The sequence below is a fragment of the Bos javanicus genome, chromosome 4 (genome assembly GCF_032452875.1).
Source record: "Bos javanicus breed banteng chromosome 4, ARS-OSU_banteng_1.0, whole genome shotgun sequence".
In the NCBI taxonomy this organism is placed as follows: Eukaryota; Metazoa; Chordata; class Mammalia; order Artiodactyla; family Bovidae; genus Bos; species Bos javanicus.
The window spans coordinates 118,813,706-118,831,957 of record NC_083871.1 but is presented as its reverse complement, the minus strand read 5'-3'; the positions used below and the strand labels follow the sequence as shown (position 1 = coordinate 118,831,957).

Sequence of the window (18,252 nt, the reverse complement as noted above, 5' to 3'; positions counted from 1 at the left end):
TTTAAGTCTCTGTAAGTCACACGCCTTGTCATTCCTCATTTATATTTTTTAAATGAAAAGTAATCTATGTTAACCAAATTTTAATATTGACTTGGATAGTTTCAAAAAAATTACCTCCCATTCATCTTTTCTTTGCAAGCTACTGGAGGAAATAAAGACATTTGGGAGGAAAGTTTAGCTTTTAATTAGTGGTAAGTGCATAAAAAGCTAAGCAAATGGAAAAAAAAGATTAATTCTGGGAGTAAAAAAGAATGTTATGGAAGAAAGGAAAGCTAATGGTAGTATATTACATGGGTAAGCAGTGGATAAAATTTGTATTGTAATAATGTAGACATTGAATATTGATCTAATCAGAATTATCAATATGATGTCTGAAGGGTGGAGATGAATATAAAGAAAAGCATTAAAGACAGTGGGGGTCATGATGTAATGATAAAAGGTGGGATTTATGAGGGACATGCTACAGTTTTATAGGAGCCCCAAAATCTTACCAAATACAAACACATAATGAAAATATCTTAAAAATTGAGAAAAAGCTGATCAATCAAAGTACAGTTGTAGTGGGGGGTTGTTAGTTTGCTCATTTCAGAATTTAGTAAATAAAATAGAAATGAGCTTCCTGAGTGTCTCAGTGATAAACAATCTACCTGCCAACGCAGGAGATGTGGGTGCAATACCTGGATTGGGAAGATCCCCTGGAGAAGGAAATGGCAACCTACTCCAGTATTCTTGGAGGGATAATCCCATGGACAGAGAAGCCTGGCGGACTGCAGTCCATAAGGTTGCAAAAAGTTGGACATGACTAGGTGCCTGAGCACACACGCATGGAATTATTGGAGAAACAGCAGAAAATATAAATAGGGCATGCATGTTAAAGTAACAACGGGAAATGTCATTTACCCTTCATACCGGCATAACTTCAGGAGTTACAATATCCACTGCTGGGAAGACTGGAAAACACAGATCTTCTTAACTTAAGATGGGTTACCTCCTGATAAACCCATCATAAGTTGAAAATACCTAACCTACCAAACACAGTTTAGCCTGGCCTACCTCAAACGGGTGCTCAGAGCACTGTGCTTAGCACACTTACGTTAGCCTACAGTTGGGCGAAATCATTTGATATCAGATGTGTTACGATGAAGTGTTGCTAGAAATATAAATCACAACATTTGAGGGGGAAGTAACCTTTAAATATCTTTTAAAAACTGTAAATGCTCATATTGTTTGACTCTGCAGTCTAAATTTTGAGAATCTGTCCTACAGAAATAATAAAACCAGAATGTGCTGTATGTGCCTAGAAGAATGTTCATAGTGGCAAAAAAATTGAGGAAAACCTGAATATTCATAAATAGAATAATTCTGGATAAAATTGACGTATGTCCATACCCAAATATTTATTCGGCTGTTAAGTTGGGGCTGTTTGTCAGCATGGACATATCATTAACTAGGAAAGCACGTGGTGAAATAATGTCTGATTTCCCTATTCTTATAACATATATAGTGAAGACTGTGAATATGATGAAATATGTATCTGTGAGTATGTACTTGCAGATGGCGAAAGCCTCACCCAAGCTGCTGGCAAATTGTCCCGTTCGGGAGGTGGGATGAGGAGGAGGCAATTTTGATCTTTCACTTTTTATTACAAGCACGTGATACTTTTATAATTAATTAAAAAATTAATAATAGATCAAATAAGAATTTTACCAGAGAAGACTTTTTCTAGGAATCATGTAGTGTTTAATCAGCAAGCACTTGGAAGTTTTTCGGGGTACAGAAGTGGATGTATGTTTCTGTGAATCACAGCAGCCTTTGTTTTCATTATCAGTAATCAGGATTGGCAGTGTGTTTTTTGTATTTTCATTAACTATGAAGGCTGCCTGTTCTGGGCTCTGCCATTCCACTTCTTTTTTTTTTTTTTTCTGCCGTTCCACTTCTAAAATGTGCTTGCTTTCACTAGGACTCTCTTCATCAGTGGAATATAATGTAACAGAGTTGGAGCAAGAACTTGAAAATGTAAAGATTCTGAAGAAAAAATTAGGTATTGTACATTTTTTTCCTTTTTTCCTCAACTTATGTATTGGACTTTGTTTCTTATTAAAGACTTTACTGCAGTCTGTAATACTTGTAAAAATTATGAAATCTCTGTGTTACAAGCTTTCAGTCTGCCTAGAACCATTAATAAAGAATGTCTTTTAGTTTGGAGGAAGGATGAATATGGATTTATTCACTTTTTTAGTAGCTGTTTTGTATGTGTACAAAATGAGTTTTCATAGGTGATGATGCTCAAATATATCACCCCACTGTCTTTCACTTGTATTATTTCTGATAAGTAATCTTCTGTGATTCTTATCTTTCAGTTCCTTCTTTTCTTTGTATTTGTCCTTCTTGAGATCTGGGGCATTTCACGAGTATGTGGCTTAATGTCTTCCATCCCCTTGGGCAGTTGGTCATTGTCTCATCAGATACCGCAGCTGTTCCTTTTCTTTTATATCCTCAGACTTCAGTTACAATATGCTGGACGTTTTCACTCTTAAATTTTTCTGTTTTCTCTCCTTTTTAATTTATGTGCTTTGGTCTGATGTTTTCTACTGATCTGTCTTCAGCCACGATACAACTGTTGTCAGAACTATCTGTTGACCCTGAACTTCAGTCACAGTGTTTCTCAGCTCTAGAATTTCCATTTGGTTATTTTTCTTGATTCAAGTTGTGACATTTTCCATTTTGTTGCTTATACTAAGCATATCAGTTATTAATAGTTGCTGTAAAGTTGTTTTCTTTTATGTCCCATATCAGGATCTGCTGAAAGTCTGCTTCTGTTGTCTTCTTTTTCTCTGTCCTACCTCCTGGTAACATTTCTCATACAAAACTGTAACGACTCTGCATGATGCTTTGTTCTCATTGAGAGGATTTACTTTCACTTCTGGTTAGAGTTAGAGTAGGGGCAGTTAGAGTACGGACAGGTCAGTCTAGTCTGTCTGGGCTTAAAGTCATTTGAGACTGGGTTTCGGTCTTCGTGAGGGCTCGTCTGTTTCCGATTTGTCCTTCCTCCTTGGGTACAGCTTGTCTTTGGTCCAGCTAAAAGCCTGCTTGCTCTGTTGTTGACTCTGACCCCATCTTCTTCATGCAGTGTAAGCCTGACAGAAGCAGTGCTCAGCTTCTCTGCCTCCTTCTGCCCCCTTTGGTTCCTCTTCTGAGCCTCTGAGCCACTGATGCCTTGAAGGGGAAAGCAGCTGAGTGTTTTTGCTCTCTCCTTTCCCTGTGAGCACAGCCTCTCAAATTCTGGCTGCCTTGGTAGCTCCAAGCCCTGCTTGTGTCTCGCTGGCTCTGTTGAGCGTGCTGGAAGCTTTGCTCCAGCATCGTTCTCTTCTGCCCTCAGCATCTGTGTTATTCCCCAGCCTTGTGGGTCTGTTTGGAAAGCGCTGTGTGCGGGAGCATGGTGCACACTGAGGCCCCGTCAGCTCACCTGGCAGAGAATGGCCCTCAGCTTCCGTCATCATGGCAGCTCTCTGATATCTTCACACACACTGCTTTTTAAAAAATTAAATGTGATCCAGCTTTTCCAGTTATGGCATAAGGATTGGGGTGAGACAAAGTAGACGTAGGTACTAGAAGTAGAGTTTTGCTTCCAGCCTGTAGAAAACCGGGAGTGTTTATCTTCAGGTTCGGGATTAGAGGGGATTCTTACCCATGTTACCCGGTACTCCAGATTTCTGCCAGTGTGTCAAACTATCAGAATGTAAATATGTAAATTAAAAAAAATACAGAGATAACTGTATTTTCAGGAGTAAGCTGTATATCCACAATATATTTCATTAATAATTGAAATGTCCTTGCAGCATTGCCTGGTGGCTCAGACAGTAAAGAATCTGCCTGCCATGCGGGAAACCTGGGTTTGATCCCTGGGTTGGGAAGATCCCTCTAGAGAAGGGAACGGTAACCCACTCTGGTATTCTGGCCTGGAGAATTCCATGGACAGAGGAGCCTGGCAGGCTACAGTCCATGGAGTTGTAAAGAGTCAGACATGACTGAGCAACTTTCACTTCACTTAGCAGTGTTAAGATTTGAGCATCATAGGATTGAGCTGTATTTAATGTAGCAAACTGATTTTAAAATTAGTTTGTGTAGGAAAATTAAAAACAATTTATGGCTTTAGGAAAATATTTATGTAAAAATAATACATACTGGTTGTAGCAGTAGGGAATGAAAATGTAAATCTGGAGAGAATTTTTAGAAATTGCTGAAACATTCATTATATTTTGTTTTTCCTTCTAATAGAGAGGCGCAAAAAGGCTTCAGCATGGGAAAGAAACTTGGTGTATCCTGCTGTTATGGTTCTTCTCCTCATTGAGACAGTAAGGATTTATTTGCTGTTAAATAAAGCAAATTATTTTCTATTTACTTTAGCATTTGTGTATGGCAATTCCCTTAGCTAAATGTTTTCAGGTAAACTGGTTTTCTGTCAACAGGCTTAAAATCCATGTATGCTTTTTTTTTTTTTTGGTAAAAATTCAATAGAGCAAGAATTAAAATTAAGGGGAATTTTTAAAAAGTTCTCAAGATTATCTGTTTCCTCACAAAAGCAGGAAATTCATTCTTTTGTTTCAATTGAAAATTAAGAAGAGACATGGTGTTGCTGATACCCGGCTCAAACTCTGTGATAGGGTATGAAAATTATTGCATTAGTTCTGATAACATTTTAATCATCTGTTAAGTATGTGCAGTTGGGGGTTTCTAGTTGGTGAAATTGGTTAATAAACGGATCTATGTTACTAGCTTTTGTCTTAAGCTTTGAGATTACAGTACTTTGCAGAATTTTTGAGAATTTATTCTGAAATTTTTATGGTCTCATTATTTCAGGTTTATATGTAGAATTTTGGTCTTTACTGCTTTTCCTCTATTCTAAAGCATACATTTGGTTGGTTACTGAGATTTTAATATATGTATATTGGCAAAATGTCTTTGAAATTCAGAACTGATGGTTTACTTTTTCTGTTGCAGTCCATCTCTGTCCTCTTGGTGGCTTGTAATATTCTTTGCCTGTTGGTTGATGAAACAGCAATGCCAAAGGGAACAAGGGTAAAGTAAAACGCTTGCTGCTTTCTTTCTGTTGCTAAAGTCTTCTGTGTCTTTCTGTTGCTAAAGTCTTCTGTGTCTGCCCCGAGCGCTTCAGATAGGTAGATGGAAGCGTCCACCTTTATGTATGTATATACTTCAAGCTGCGTGAACTTCTTTATGCAAGAGCTTTCGTAAACAGTGTTTATAAACTATGTTTTTTGTTTCTAATTTCTTATTTTAGATTGTCTGGGCCTTGTATCAAGTGTCAGAGTTTCCTTTTATACTTTGTATTAGAGTTTATCTTTGTTTTACTGAAATTCATATTTGTGATCCTTTAAGAAAATGTATATTCTGTGAAATAGTGAAATATAAAGAGTTTATGTTGAGATGATTGTATGGCATCATCGAGTCTATGGACAAGAGTTTGAGTAAGCTCTGGGAGTCGGCAATGGACAGGGAAGCCTCGCGTGCTGCAGTCCATGGGGTCGCAAAGAGTCGGACACGACTGAGCGACTGAAGTTTGCAAAAGATCCAAATATGGTTGTAAGGACTCATGCTTCAGAAGAGTTAGACATTGTGTGAACTTGAATCAAAATGTTCAGTTGTTGGAGGGAGTCAGATGTACATCTTTTCACAAATTGACTTATTAATTTTTTCTCTTTTAAAAAAATTAATGATTTTATTAAATTCCAGAAGTTAGTCTATTTATATATATTTTCCATATGGAAAGTAATTTCCACTAAATACTCATATAAGCCTTTCTTTTTCTAGGTGTCTTTATTAACCTTTGGATACTTAAAGTAGCCTTTACGTTTTGACATTTTATTAACCTTTTTGAAGTTAGCACCTTTGCCATTTCCCCGTAGAAATGACTTCAAAACTTTTCCAGACTTTTCATTCTTTGGGGGGGAAAAATATTTCCTTAACTCTTTCTAGGATCTTCTGTCTGGTCTAAGAATTAAATTGAAATGAGACAGATTAACAGAAGAAAACTTTCAATTATGTGTATAAGGGAGCGCTGTAAGAATAACGAGACCCCAGGACAAGCTGGGTAACTGAGGCTTATATTGCATCTTAGAGAAGAAGAGGGTAGGGCTTGTGACTTTGCGGGGAATAAAGGCAGTTCTCCTGGAGATGGAGAAGCAGCCGTTTGGTAAACAGTTGGGACCCAGAACAGACTTTGGTCTCTAGGTCCTGCCACGTTCCTGGGACCACACGCAGCCCTGACCCTGGAGGGCCTGGCGACAGTGCTCGTCGTGGACCAGGGCCTCTGTCCACACTCTTCCAGGCAGTTACGGGGTGAAGCGGAGGCGGGCTAAAGTGGAAGGCTGGCTGTCTTCTGTTTCTTAAAAACAATCAGCCTGAAGTGACCCTCATGCCAGAGAGATGCCTTTTGCGGTAGCAGACTTTGCTTCCCTACGCGCGTCTTCTCTCTGCACCACATGATCCACTTTTTGTCTCACAGAAGAAAGCCAGTATTTATCTTAATTCCTTTCCTTCAGTCCAGGGTACAGAAGCGAATTCTTTGGGCAGTATTTTCAGTTTAACTCCCTGCCCCAGTGCCTTCAGCACCTGATCACCTCTCACTGCTGGAGCCTCCCAGCTTGCTCCAGGTTCCTGATCCACTAACCGACAGCAACAGGGAGCAGCCCTCTTCCACCCACAGCCTCGTCCTCGTCACTGTTTAGACACAGGTCCGGTGACGGAGCAGGGAGTCCCCTACCGTGCTGACCTCTGTCCGCTTTTTAACCCAGTTGCATGTAGTGTACACTGGGTAAGGCCCAAGCCCCGCGACACACTTGTGTACCGTTCCCTTCCTGCGTGGTGGGCAGGGACAGACACGTGGTGGGCTCTGTTTATGATTGTGTAATAAAATCCGAGCGTCTTACTCCTGCCCGTAGGCCTTCTCTTGAGACAGAGAATGTTTCCAAGGTGTTTTCCATCTGAGTTAATAAGATTTCTGTTAGCATTATTTTTTTTTCTTCAAAAGATTGACAAAAATTGACAAATTCTTTGTCCCTTACCTTATTTATATATGAAATTTCAATGAGTATTCTAACTTCTGTATGCCTATACAAATTAGGTTGTATAAATAATATGTATAATGTTATTTACTGTTTTTTGTTTTTTTCATTAGGCTGACTTTATATTCCTAATTATCCTGGTGTATCTGTTACATGTCATTGAAGCTGATACCAGAATAATAGTTCGTATTCAGAGAGTTGCTTTAATTAGTAAGCTTAGAAAAAATTGTCCCTACTTCAGCAGGAAATGAGTTTTTGCCTTTCTGGCCTTTTAATAAATACTGCTTTTCTTGCTTGTTTTGTTAAGTTCCAGATAAAGGTAGGTTTTGAGAATAGATATAATGTTTAGGAAACAAGGTGCAGCATTGCATTTGAAAGATCTGTGTTGATTAAATCCCTGAACTCCTTAGGGGATGCGAGCATTCCCTGTCTTCCGTCCTCAGCTTACTCCTGACGGACTTTAGTTGTATACTTTTTATATGTTGCCTCCGGGTTCAGACAATTAATGTTCTATTCTTACTGTACTATTATATTTAAAGATTTTTTTCCCCAAGAGTATTTTAGGATTTAACGATAAACGCAGATAAAGAATCTACCTGCCAGTGCAGGAGACTCAGGAGACTCGGGTTGAATCCCTGGTTCAGCAGGATCCCCGGGAGGAGGAAATGGCAGTCCACTCCAGATGTATTCTCATCTAGGAAATTCCATGGGGTCACAAAGAGTTGGACACCACTAAACGTGCGTGCACAGACACGCACGCACGCGTGCGCACACACACACATCATGTCATTTGATAAGTGACTTAAATTGTATCTGAGACGAAACAGAAACGTTTGAGCTTGTTGAATGTTACCATGTGGCTGGTTTCGCTGGTGAGTTCAGCCTCATCCCGTGTTTTATTCTCCTTTGAAAGCCTAGATGTTATTCCAGGGTATTAAACATTTCTAATTTCAACTGTCCTATATTTATGAAACAGCAATTTTAGGGAAACCAAATGTAATAGTGTCACTGAATTCTGAAAAGTGTTTTTTTCCCCCCAGGGGCCTGGAATAGGAAATGCTTCTCTTTCTGCTTTTGGTTTTGTGGGAGCTGCACTTGAAATCATTTTGATTTTGTATCCTTTCTTTAACTGAAGTTCTGTCTGTTAACAAGTTTTCTGGGACAGTGGTAATTTACTAAGACACTTTCCTGCAAGAAACACAAGTCAGTCTTCCTCAAGCACTCCGAGTGGCATTTTGTTCTGTTTTCCTCTGGGCCTGTTGAGGACTTGAGGAAACATTCTTCGGAGAGTTTTTTCCTTGATTCTCACAGCTATCTCATGGTGTCCTCTGTCGTCGGTTTCTACAGCCTCCGAGTTTTTGGAAACTTCATTCCCAAGAAGGACGACACAACCATGACAAAGGTAAGGTCCTTTTAAGTCTTAGGTGGCTGTGCCCCTCTTTGCCTTCCAGGACAAGTGGACTGTTTTATTTAGTGGTCGCCCTGAATGGTTCCTTGCAGTTCTAGGTATTTGTTTGTGAGTTGCGTAAACACACACTGGAAGATTTTCAAAATGCGGAATGAGTGGGAAAAGGATGTGCTCTGTTTAATTTGGATGGTGTCCATTCACTTGTAAATGCGGAGAACCGCAGAGCTTGTTAACCAGCTATAGAAGGCTCCTGAAAGGACCCTTTTTTCCTGCAAAGAAAACGTATTGCTAATGAGTAACTTTGATTGTGCTGACTGTACTTCAGGGAGCTTGTTTGAAATCTGAAGAACTTAGTTGCTACAAGTAGTAGAGACAAAGTATTTCAAATTTGAATAATTAAAGCAAGACGGAAGAGTTCTATTCAGAAACATTTTGTAGTCTGAGGCTAATTTGACTTTCTACAATATGTCATTGGCTTCTGAGTAACAAAGGCTGTTATCTTATATAGAGACTGCATTTGTAAAATATTCCCACAGGCTGACAATGAAGAATCACAGGAGCGGCTGGCTTCTTTTTTTTTTTTATGAGATTTTCCTTATTTTCAGCATATTCTAAAGGGAAGGTGTTATTTTTACATATCTTTTTCTGTCTATTTAAAATGTTATAGCTTCTTGAGATATTTAGCATAAGTAAACGTGAGTGCTGATCTGTGCTTCTGGCATCTTTTATTTAATGAAAGAATAAGTATAGGGTATATTGAAATAGAATTGCTAGAGTTTAGGTGTTTTAGATTTCTGGATTTTGGCTTTACTTCTTAGTTTACATTAGAAGTAGATATTGTATATCCTGGGCTGTAGTCTTGGCTTTAAAAACAGAGTCATAAGTATTGAAGTATTAATTCTTTTTTAACCTGTTAGGTGAATCCTTTTGAAATCAGCCTCTGTCATTAATGTAAAATGCAATTTTCTCTTTGTGTCAGGTACCATGAATACCTTCTAGAACTTACCAATAGAACTTTAAATGTCTGTAGAAAACCTTTCTGGTTCTCTTTGTTTTCTGTATTGAATAGTATCATTAAGAAGTTAGCAAAGTACTGTAGGTAACTAGAACGTACAGTAACTTGCCAGTATGTGAGTGGATTTTACTTAAGCGTGTACTGTGTGGCTGCCCAATATCCTTCCTGATTTCTCTTAACAGATCATTGGGAATTGTGTGTCAATCTTGGTTTTGAGCTCTGCGCTGCCTGTGATGTCAAGAACACTGGGTAAGTTTAAATGAGAACTTTTCACGTAAAGTCTGTACCTTTTCAAGTGTCTTTTCTAAACTTCCTAAACTTCTAAACTTTTCCCCAAAGATCACTCTTTGAAATAAATTATTTCTTCCCACATTATTTTATACCTTTACTTCTATAATTTATTTGTATATAGGGCTGTACCAAAACAAGCACTTTTATCAAATAAAGATCATTGATTTTTTTCAAATGCTTAGAAATATTCCTTTCCAAACAGTAGACTTTATTTTTTTTCACTGACTGGTTAAGCTTTTGAGTCCTCTAGTGAGGAACTGTGAAGTTTTTGTTTTTGTTTTAAATAAAACAATGTTTAATGTCTAGAAAATATTAAACTAATTTTTTCCTACATGAAATGTTTTTAAAAACGTATAATTTAGTATGTGGTTTAAAAAATTGATAATCTGTAAAACGTACTTTAAGCTGCTTTTATGTCCAGGGCATAGTCTTGAAAGCAGTGAGAGCTTTGAGAGCACTGACATACCCACACTGACTTAAAGGGTGTACTTTAGCTCCTTAGTTTTTACTTGCCTGCCATTCATATAGTTTTCTTAATTTTTTCGATGTACAAGAATATTTTGGTCGTCTTTTAAAAGTAAAACATTTCCACTTTGTCATTGAAACAGTTGAATAAATCTTCATTTGATGTTCATATCTTTTGTAAAACACTGTAGCAGACTGTATTCTCAGTTATTGGCTAAATATTGTTTCAGACGAAAATTTCCACTAGGCAGTTCTGTTCCATTTTCTAGTCTCAGATTTTGACTTGAGCATTCACAAATTATTTTTTAAAATCCCATTATTCAACCTTAACAACTAGCTAATGACAAAAATTGCAAGTAACTTTGAATTGCTTTTGTTTTAGCTCTTATGTTGCCTCCATTATTTATTTAAAACTCATAGCTCTCAGGGATGCAGGCTGTGCCAAGAAAGTATAAGCATCATAGTGATCTTCATAATTCTTACAGAGAATTCCATATTTTAGTAAAAAGTGAAATCTAAGTGTAAGTGTAAAAGGGACTGCCTTTCCACAGACTAACACAAAGCTCATTTACTTAAGAGGTCTTATTTCCTTTGTGTTGCGTTATAGGACTTGTTATTGTTTTGACATCTGCTTATGGTGTGCTCATCTTGAAAATGCCGAAAAATACATTTTTGTAAGTTGATTTGTAGCTGTTGTCATTTGTATTATGGAAGTCCAACAATTTCTGTGATGTAGCCAACCTACCATTTTATCATGTATGAAATTCACTGCGCACTGTTATTTAAGATTAATTGTTAATAGTAACATATACTGATTTTATGGAATAAAATTACATGCTGAGTACCATTTTAATACAAAGAAAACAAATTAATGGCAAAATGTGCTTTTTGAAGATCAACACATTAAATTCCTGAGTAGTTTGCCATAGAGATAAATAAAAAGAAGAAAAAGAAAGATGGGACAATTAAAATGCAGCTAACAAACGCCTGGCCCCAGCTGTCCAAACAGGATTAATGGAGTGTATTAGGTACAGTGAGTCATGTGGTGCTTTGCAAAATATCAACACACACTGCGTTACATGTTATGCCCAGTGGCACTGAATAGATGAAAAGAAATAAATACGTTAAACAGATTCATAGAGGCTTTTCACAGTATTAAAAAAGCACATTTCTAGACTAAAAGAAAAAGCTTTATTTTAGTATTATGGGAAATGCAAACTAGAGAGTTACTTTGTCGTTCCTCTATTAACCCTTTAGAATTGAGTCTTTGATTTTAAGAAGATAAAATATAGAGAATTGTCATGAATATTATCCTAGTGTATAACAGGATTTTGATTTACTAGCTGAAAAGCTTATAAGACTAGAATAGAGGATGTATTTAACAACCGAATTCCAAGCTGTGAAAGTTTTCGCTCTTTCTCATTGCCTCTCACAAGGGAGTCCTGACCTTAGGGTGCTCTCATTTGCTTCTGTGAATTCAACCAGCATTCTCAGTTAAATAAGAAACCAAGGAACAAGGGAAATTATCATTTACCTGTATAAGTGCAGTTTTTCTCTTATTTTAATCATTTTTAGTAATGAGAACTTTAACTGAAAATTAGAAATATTTTAAATCCTGTATAAATAATTCATTTGATGATATTTTTGCTTCAAAAATGAAAATATTTTTTAAACAGTGTAATTTGCCAATTGCTATTGCTGTGCCATAAGTGTAAAATATAGCTTTAGAGTTGAATGCCTGGTGTGATATGACAAACTTATTACAGAATTCCTCTGAAATAGCTTCCTATCTTTAAATAGAGAAGATTTTGTACTAATTTTAAAAATTGCCACTGAGTAGATTTTAGAAGTATATCACTTAACCACAAAGCATTAGGTTGCGAGGAGCATTTTGGCCATGTATTCTTAGCCAAATGAAATTAATAGAAAGAATAGCATTTTGTCCATGGGAAACATGAAGGATCTGTGCTTGAGATTTTTTATTCGAACTCTTTAAAACCTTTTAAAAGTGATGCCATACCAGGGGATATGATTTCTAAAGTGTTGTTTTGTTGCCTATATATAGTGTGCAGTTTTTAAAGAATCCAATGTTTTTGAGGCTATGATGTCCATATTTTTAGTAATCAGTTTACTCTTTGATATAATGAACTCTCAAGATGATTAGAGGAGATGGTTGACTAACAAAGTGAAAATAGAAGAGGCTCAAATCTAGTAAATTACCTATAGATGTCCAGATTTTCTATAATAAAATGTTTTAAAGGCAGCCGTGAATTTGAGAATAAATTTTGTGAGATTGCGGACATGTTCTTTGTTATTCTTAATCAAGAAACAACTGAGGGATTGACAGTTTTTACCTTATTCTTTATTTGAAATCTCTTAACAGGAAAAGTTTTCTCAGATACAACCAATAGACTTTGAAATACTGTTACTAATTTCTATTATGAAATTATTTTTATAGTTATGGTTTCATCTCAAAATTTTTTCTGTAAATTTTAAGTTATTCAAGGCCCAAGTGCAGATATATATTTTTATATTTAAATTTATATGGATGCTTACTCTAGTAAAACAAAAAACCCCGACTTATTCTTCCAAGTCAGCTGGAATCTGTTTTTGGTGTTTCCATGTATTATTTCTCATCTGGGTCCCCTCTAGCTCATCATCTCGCAGGAGATGAAGTGGATTATTCTCTTTTGTTCCTTGATGGAGGGAGCATGTTTAGACACTGGTCCTTCGAGGGAGAGGTCCTTATTTGGGTTTTGTGAATGTACTACTAATCTTTACCCCAAGCTTTCCCTCTCCAGTGTGAATCAGAAAGAAATGATCCTTAGACATGACAAATGAGAACTCAAAAGTATAAATCATGATATATATTCCTAGTTATGACTTTCATGTAAAAGTAACTCTTAAGCCCTGTATTGAAAATTTCTTAGCAAAAAATTCTATGTGACTTCATTATATTCTGTTATATCGAAGAGAGTAATAAATGAGTGGTGTGACTAACTTTTGATTGATTACTAATGGTCTTATAACTGAACAATAAATTTGTGTATCTAGTTAGGATTTTTAATAGTAAAGAGAGAGCATTCTGTGTCAAATGTCTGAAAGAATTCAGAGTCACCACTGCTCACTCCTCAGCATTCACGTTCCCGGGGTCCACATGTCGCGTCCTTCTGATGCTGCTCTTATTTCAGAGTCCCTCCTGCCTGAGAGAAGGTTGTATTGGCCACACATTCTAAAGAATTTAGCCGGCTGTTGACATACATTCAAATCCCTTGAATTTTAATTTGATATAAAATATTTTTTCATATGAAGATAATTTCAGTTAGGATTATTCAGTTGGAAGATATAAGATGTAGTTTTTTAAATGTAAACCACAGTAAGGTTATAGTTTGCATTGAGAACCAAGACCCTCCCACCCTGACTGAGAATACTTAAGAGCACACGTGTGCATGGCCAACTCTGAGACCGAGGAACAGGCTATCTCCTCCTTTGTAGGAAGTTCTATTTTAAAATTAGTTTTTAATAAGTATGTACATGAGCAAATTCTACTTATAAAGGATATTAAAAATTAGATCTCAGGCTTGAATTCCTTATGACCACCACTTTTAATCCCAGTCCCCTCTTCAGAGTTTCCAAGAACCAGTTTAATGTGTATAGTTATTTAAAATCTTTTTCTGGGTACACACACACACACAGACACAGCACTATGTAGAAAATTGAAAACTCTCACCTGGGTATTACTTTATGTGACTCCTAACTTCAGTGTCCACCCAGTAGGAGTTAGAAGAGGTTTCGAACTCATTTCTTGTACCAGAATTCAGTCAGCTGAAAATGAATTTCAAACTAGAATACTTACCTCTTCCTGCTCAGATCACCTCTGGCTTCCGAGTCGCCCAGTTGTGTGGGTTTTGCTGTTGTCTTAATTGTTCTGCCGCACTTGCGCTTTGTAAGCCCTCTTCTCAGATCTCCTCTCTCTTCATTTCTGGGCACCACTCACTTTTTCTCCTTCTCCTTCTCCGGCCGTCCTTCGACTGTCTCTCATTGCTCGTCAGCCTCACCCGCACACTTGCCCCCACCGCCCTCCCTGAGCTGGGGCAGCGGCCGCAGCCCTGTCCTCCACGTGGCGTCCCGCAGCTCCTCACATGGGCCGTTCCGACAGCAGGACCCATTCGTGCGTGTGTGTGCGTCTGTCCTCCCCACTCCTTCCCTCCTGCCCTCACTCCCTCCTGCTCTTTCTCCCCTCCCTTGTCCTTCCCTTTTAGTCCTCAGGCACTTTCTATACCGTGCACCAAACCAGAGAGTTGGGAGTTGCGTTAGGAACCTCCATGTCTGGTACCAACACCTAAGGGCCCTGCTGTTTTCATCTTGTTACTCTCTCTCACATGGGACTTCCCCGGGGGTCCAGTGGTGAAGACTCTGCACTTCCATTCAGGGGGCATGGGTTTGATCCCTGGTCAGGGAACTGAGATCCCACATGTCACACAGCACAACCAGAGAAAAAAATTTTTCTCACATTCACTCTGCCTTTCCATTTCCTTTAATAAAAGAAAAGTGAAAAGAATCAGATTTGTTTGTCAAGTAATCAAAGCAGAGGGTTGAGTGTATGGTTTTAGTTTAATATTTCGTTGTGAAGGATTGCTCATGAGCTGGGTTTTAAACACATGTTCTTTCCTCTGAGGAGAGGAGAGTAGGAAGTACGGCTGAAGCAAAAGCACTAGTGTTAGCCATTCACTGGTGTGTCTGACTCTTTGCGACCCCGTGGACTGTAGCCGAGTGGGCTCCTCTGTCCATGGGGTTCTCCAGGCAAGAATATTGGACTGGGTTGATATTTCCTTCTCCAAAGGGTCTTCCCAACCCAGGGATTAAACCCACATCTCCTGCATTGCAGGCAGATGCCTTACAACTGAGCCACCTGGGAAGCCCTAAAAGCACCAGGGAAGTGTTTAGTTTTTCAGATGAGGCCATGACATTGAGAGCTACTCTGGAGGCCCCCCATCTCGGGAGAGTTTCTCTAGGAAGAGAGTGAGTGGATCTCTATTGGAGATCTTAAACGTTCACTTGTTTTAAAATTAGTACTTTAGTTTTGTTCTTGGACTATGATTATAGTTCCCTTTCATTTAACTTTAGTTTGTATTAAAATTCATATACATTAGTTCATCTGGACTAGTAAGTTAAATTGCCTTCACATTAGGACAAAATGTATTTGTAGCATATAAACAGTGATGACCAAAATTGATTTGATATTTACAAGCACACTTTCCCATCTCCAAGCCCACACTGGCTCACATTGTTCCCACAACCCTCCCCAGCTTTGCTCTACCTCTCCAAGTCTTCTCATTCTGTAAAGACAGGTCAGATCCTCTGTCACGTGTGAAAGGTGTATCGGATTCTTGCTTCAGCCTTGTGTTACACTTGTTTTAAAAAGAGAAAAAGGAGTGAAGCATTGGACACATACTCCAGTGTGTTTGAACCTAGAATACACTGTGCAGAGTGAAGTAAGCCAGGCACAAAAGGCTCCATAGTCTGTGGCTCCTCTCGCATGGGGCGTCCAGAACAGGAAAATCCGTAGAGACGAGAGTGGTTAGCGGTGGCCAGAGGTGAGGGGGCAGTGGAGAGGGCTGGGGTAGTGATAGAAATGTTTTTCGGTTAGATCGAGATGGTGGCCAATACTTGTTCTCTGGCTTGACTTGTAATCTTATCCCAAGGGTAAGTTTTTTTCTTAAAATTTTATTTGTTGTTTTTTTTTTAGCCTAGCTGACATACAGTATTAGCTTCAGATGTTCAGCACAGTGATTTGATGCTTGTGTACATTATGCATTGATCCCCACCATAAGCTTAGGGTGAGCATCTGTCATACAGAGTTATTACAGTGTTACTGACCATATTCTCCATGCTGTATATTAAGTCCCTGTGGCTTATTTATTTAATAACTGGAGGTTTGTACCTCTTATCCCCTTTACATCTTTCACCCACCCTCCCACTTGCCTCCCCTCAACCTGTTTGTCCTCTGTATCTGTGAGTCTGTTTTCATTTTGGTTTGTTTTTTAGTTTCCACATATAAGTAAGATCATATGGTGTTTGTGTTTCTCTGTCTGGCTTGTTTCATGATACCTCTCTATCCGTCCATGTGTTGCAAGTGGCAAGATTTCAGGGTTTTAATGGCTGACTAATGCTGCCTTGTGTGCATGTAACTGTGTATGTATTGTGTGTCTTACATGCCCTTTATCCATTCCTCTGTCAGTGGACACTTGGGTTACTTCCATATCTTGGCTGTTGTAAACAATGCTGAGTGAACATCGAGGTGCATGTATATCTTGAATTAGTGTTTTGCTACTCTAGCCTTCTTTTCTTTTCTGTTTGCATGAAATACTGTTTTCCACCTCCTTTCTTTCAGTCTGTGTGTGCCTTTAGATCTGAAGTAAGTCTCTAGTGAGTAGCGTATAAATGGGTCTTGTAATTCTTTTAGCCACCGTATGCCTTTTGATTAGAGCATTTAGTTCATTTATCTGTTTTAAAATAATTATTTATGGGTACTTATTTATTACCAGTTTGTTAATTGTTTTTAAGGTTTTTGGGTAGTTCTTTGTTTCTTCATTTCTTCCCCTCCCTTGTGATTTGATGACTTCGTTTAATGTTATATTTGTATTTCCTTCTGTTTAGTTTTCATGTATTTTTACTGTTTTTATGTTTGAGGCTAATATGATATTCATGCATAACAACCTCCTCTGTATAGAGCAGTCCATTTTAAGTTGATGGTTGCATCAATTTGAGCAGTTTGTAAAAGCACTGCATCTTACCCTCTTCTTCCTCACACTTTATGTTTTTGGCATCACATTTTATATCTTTTTATTTTGTGTGTCACTTGACTATTGTTTTAGATATGGATGTTTTTCACTACTTTTGTTTTTTAACCTTTATGCTAGCTTTACTGGAGCTTCCCAGGTGGCTCAGTGGTAATGAATCTGCTTGCCAGTGCAGGAGGTGCAGGAAATGTGGGTTCGACCCCTGGGTTGGGGAGATCTCCTGGAGGAGGAAATGGCGACCCACTCTAGTATCTTGCCTGGAAGATTCTATGCATAGAGGAGTCTGGTGGGCTGCAGTCCAGGGGTCGCAAGGAGTCAGATGACTGCGTGCATGCCTGCTGGCTTTACAGGTCACTGAGCCATTACCTTTATGCTTGCCTTTACTGGTGAGATTTTTTTTTCTTTTATAAGTTTCTTGTTTCTAGTTATGGCTTTTTCTTTTCCCTGTAATGAAGTACCTTGTTAAGCCAGTTTAGTGGTGATGAACCAACTTTCTTAGCTTTTGCTTATTTGGGAAATTATTTCTTCTTCAATTCTAATAATCTTGCTGGTTAGAGTATTCTCGGTTTTGTCTTTTCCCTTCAGTACTTTCATATATTATACCAGTCCCTTCTGGCCTGTAAAGGTCATACTGAAAAACCAGCTGAACTGTGGGGGTTCCCTTGAATGTGATTAGTTGTCTTTCTCTTGCTGCTTTTAAGAGTCTTTCTTTAATGTTTGACATTTTAATAATAACGTGGCTTGGTTTGGGTCTGTTTGGGTTCATCTTACTGGCGAGCACATCCTCCACCCCTCTCCCCCACCAACGTTTACTCATGCTCTGATGGATAGCCCAGCTCCCCTCTTTCTCCTGCAGTGACAATGTGTTCCTACTCCCAGTGCTTCCGAGACGTGTGCCATTAGATTAACGTCCAGCCTCTGTGCGCTGGCACAGCACGGTGTTTATGCCCACCTGTGTGTCCCACTCAGTGCTGCAGCCCTGGTTCAGGTTGTGACAGGGGCGCTCTTCTGATGTGCTGGGGTAAGAATCGAATACAGCTCTGTCCATGAGGTCGTTGAGTGTGTTACTTTGTCTGTGGTGAATAATTTCATCACCACCTATTCCCTGGCATAACCTAACATGTCATTTGAGAGTCATCTCAGCCATTAACTCCACAGATAAAGTTTTCCTTGAATTTCTCCCCCTTT

The 18,252-nt window shown here is 38.4% G+C and overlaps 1 protein-coding gene across 7 annotated transcripts in view; it reads left to right on the top strand.

Annotated features, from left to right (window-relative positions):
* The window catches only part of LMBR1 (limb development membrane protein 1), a 133,219-nt gene that overhangs the window by 94,553 nt on the left and 20,414 nt on the right, over positions 1 to 18,252 (top strand). For all 7 annotated transcript variants that reach the window (XM_061415315.1, XM_061415314.1, XM_061415318.1 and 4 more), the window contains 6 exons: positions 1,961 to 2,041; positions 4,279 to 4,355; positions 5,002 to 5,079; positions 8,123 to 8,196; positions 8,394 to 8,484; positions 9,688 to 9,754. In XM_061415315.1, coding sequence (XP_061271299.1) covers positions 1,961 to 2,041; positions 4,279 to 4,355; positions 5,002 to 5,079; positions 8,123 to 8,196; positions 8,394 to 8,484; positions 9,688 to 9,754 — 468 coding nt within the window. The remainder of the gene's footprint in view (positions 1 to 1,960; positions 2,042 to 4,278; positions 4,356 to 5,001; positions 5,080 to 8,122; positions 8,197 to 8,393; positions 8,485 to 9,687; positions 9,755 to 18,252) is intronic.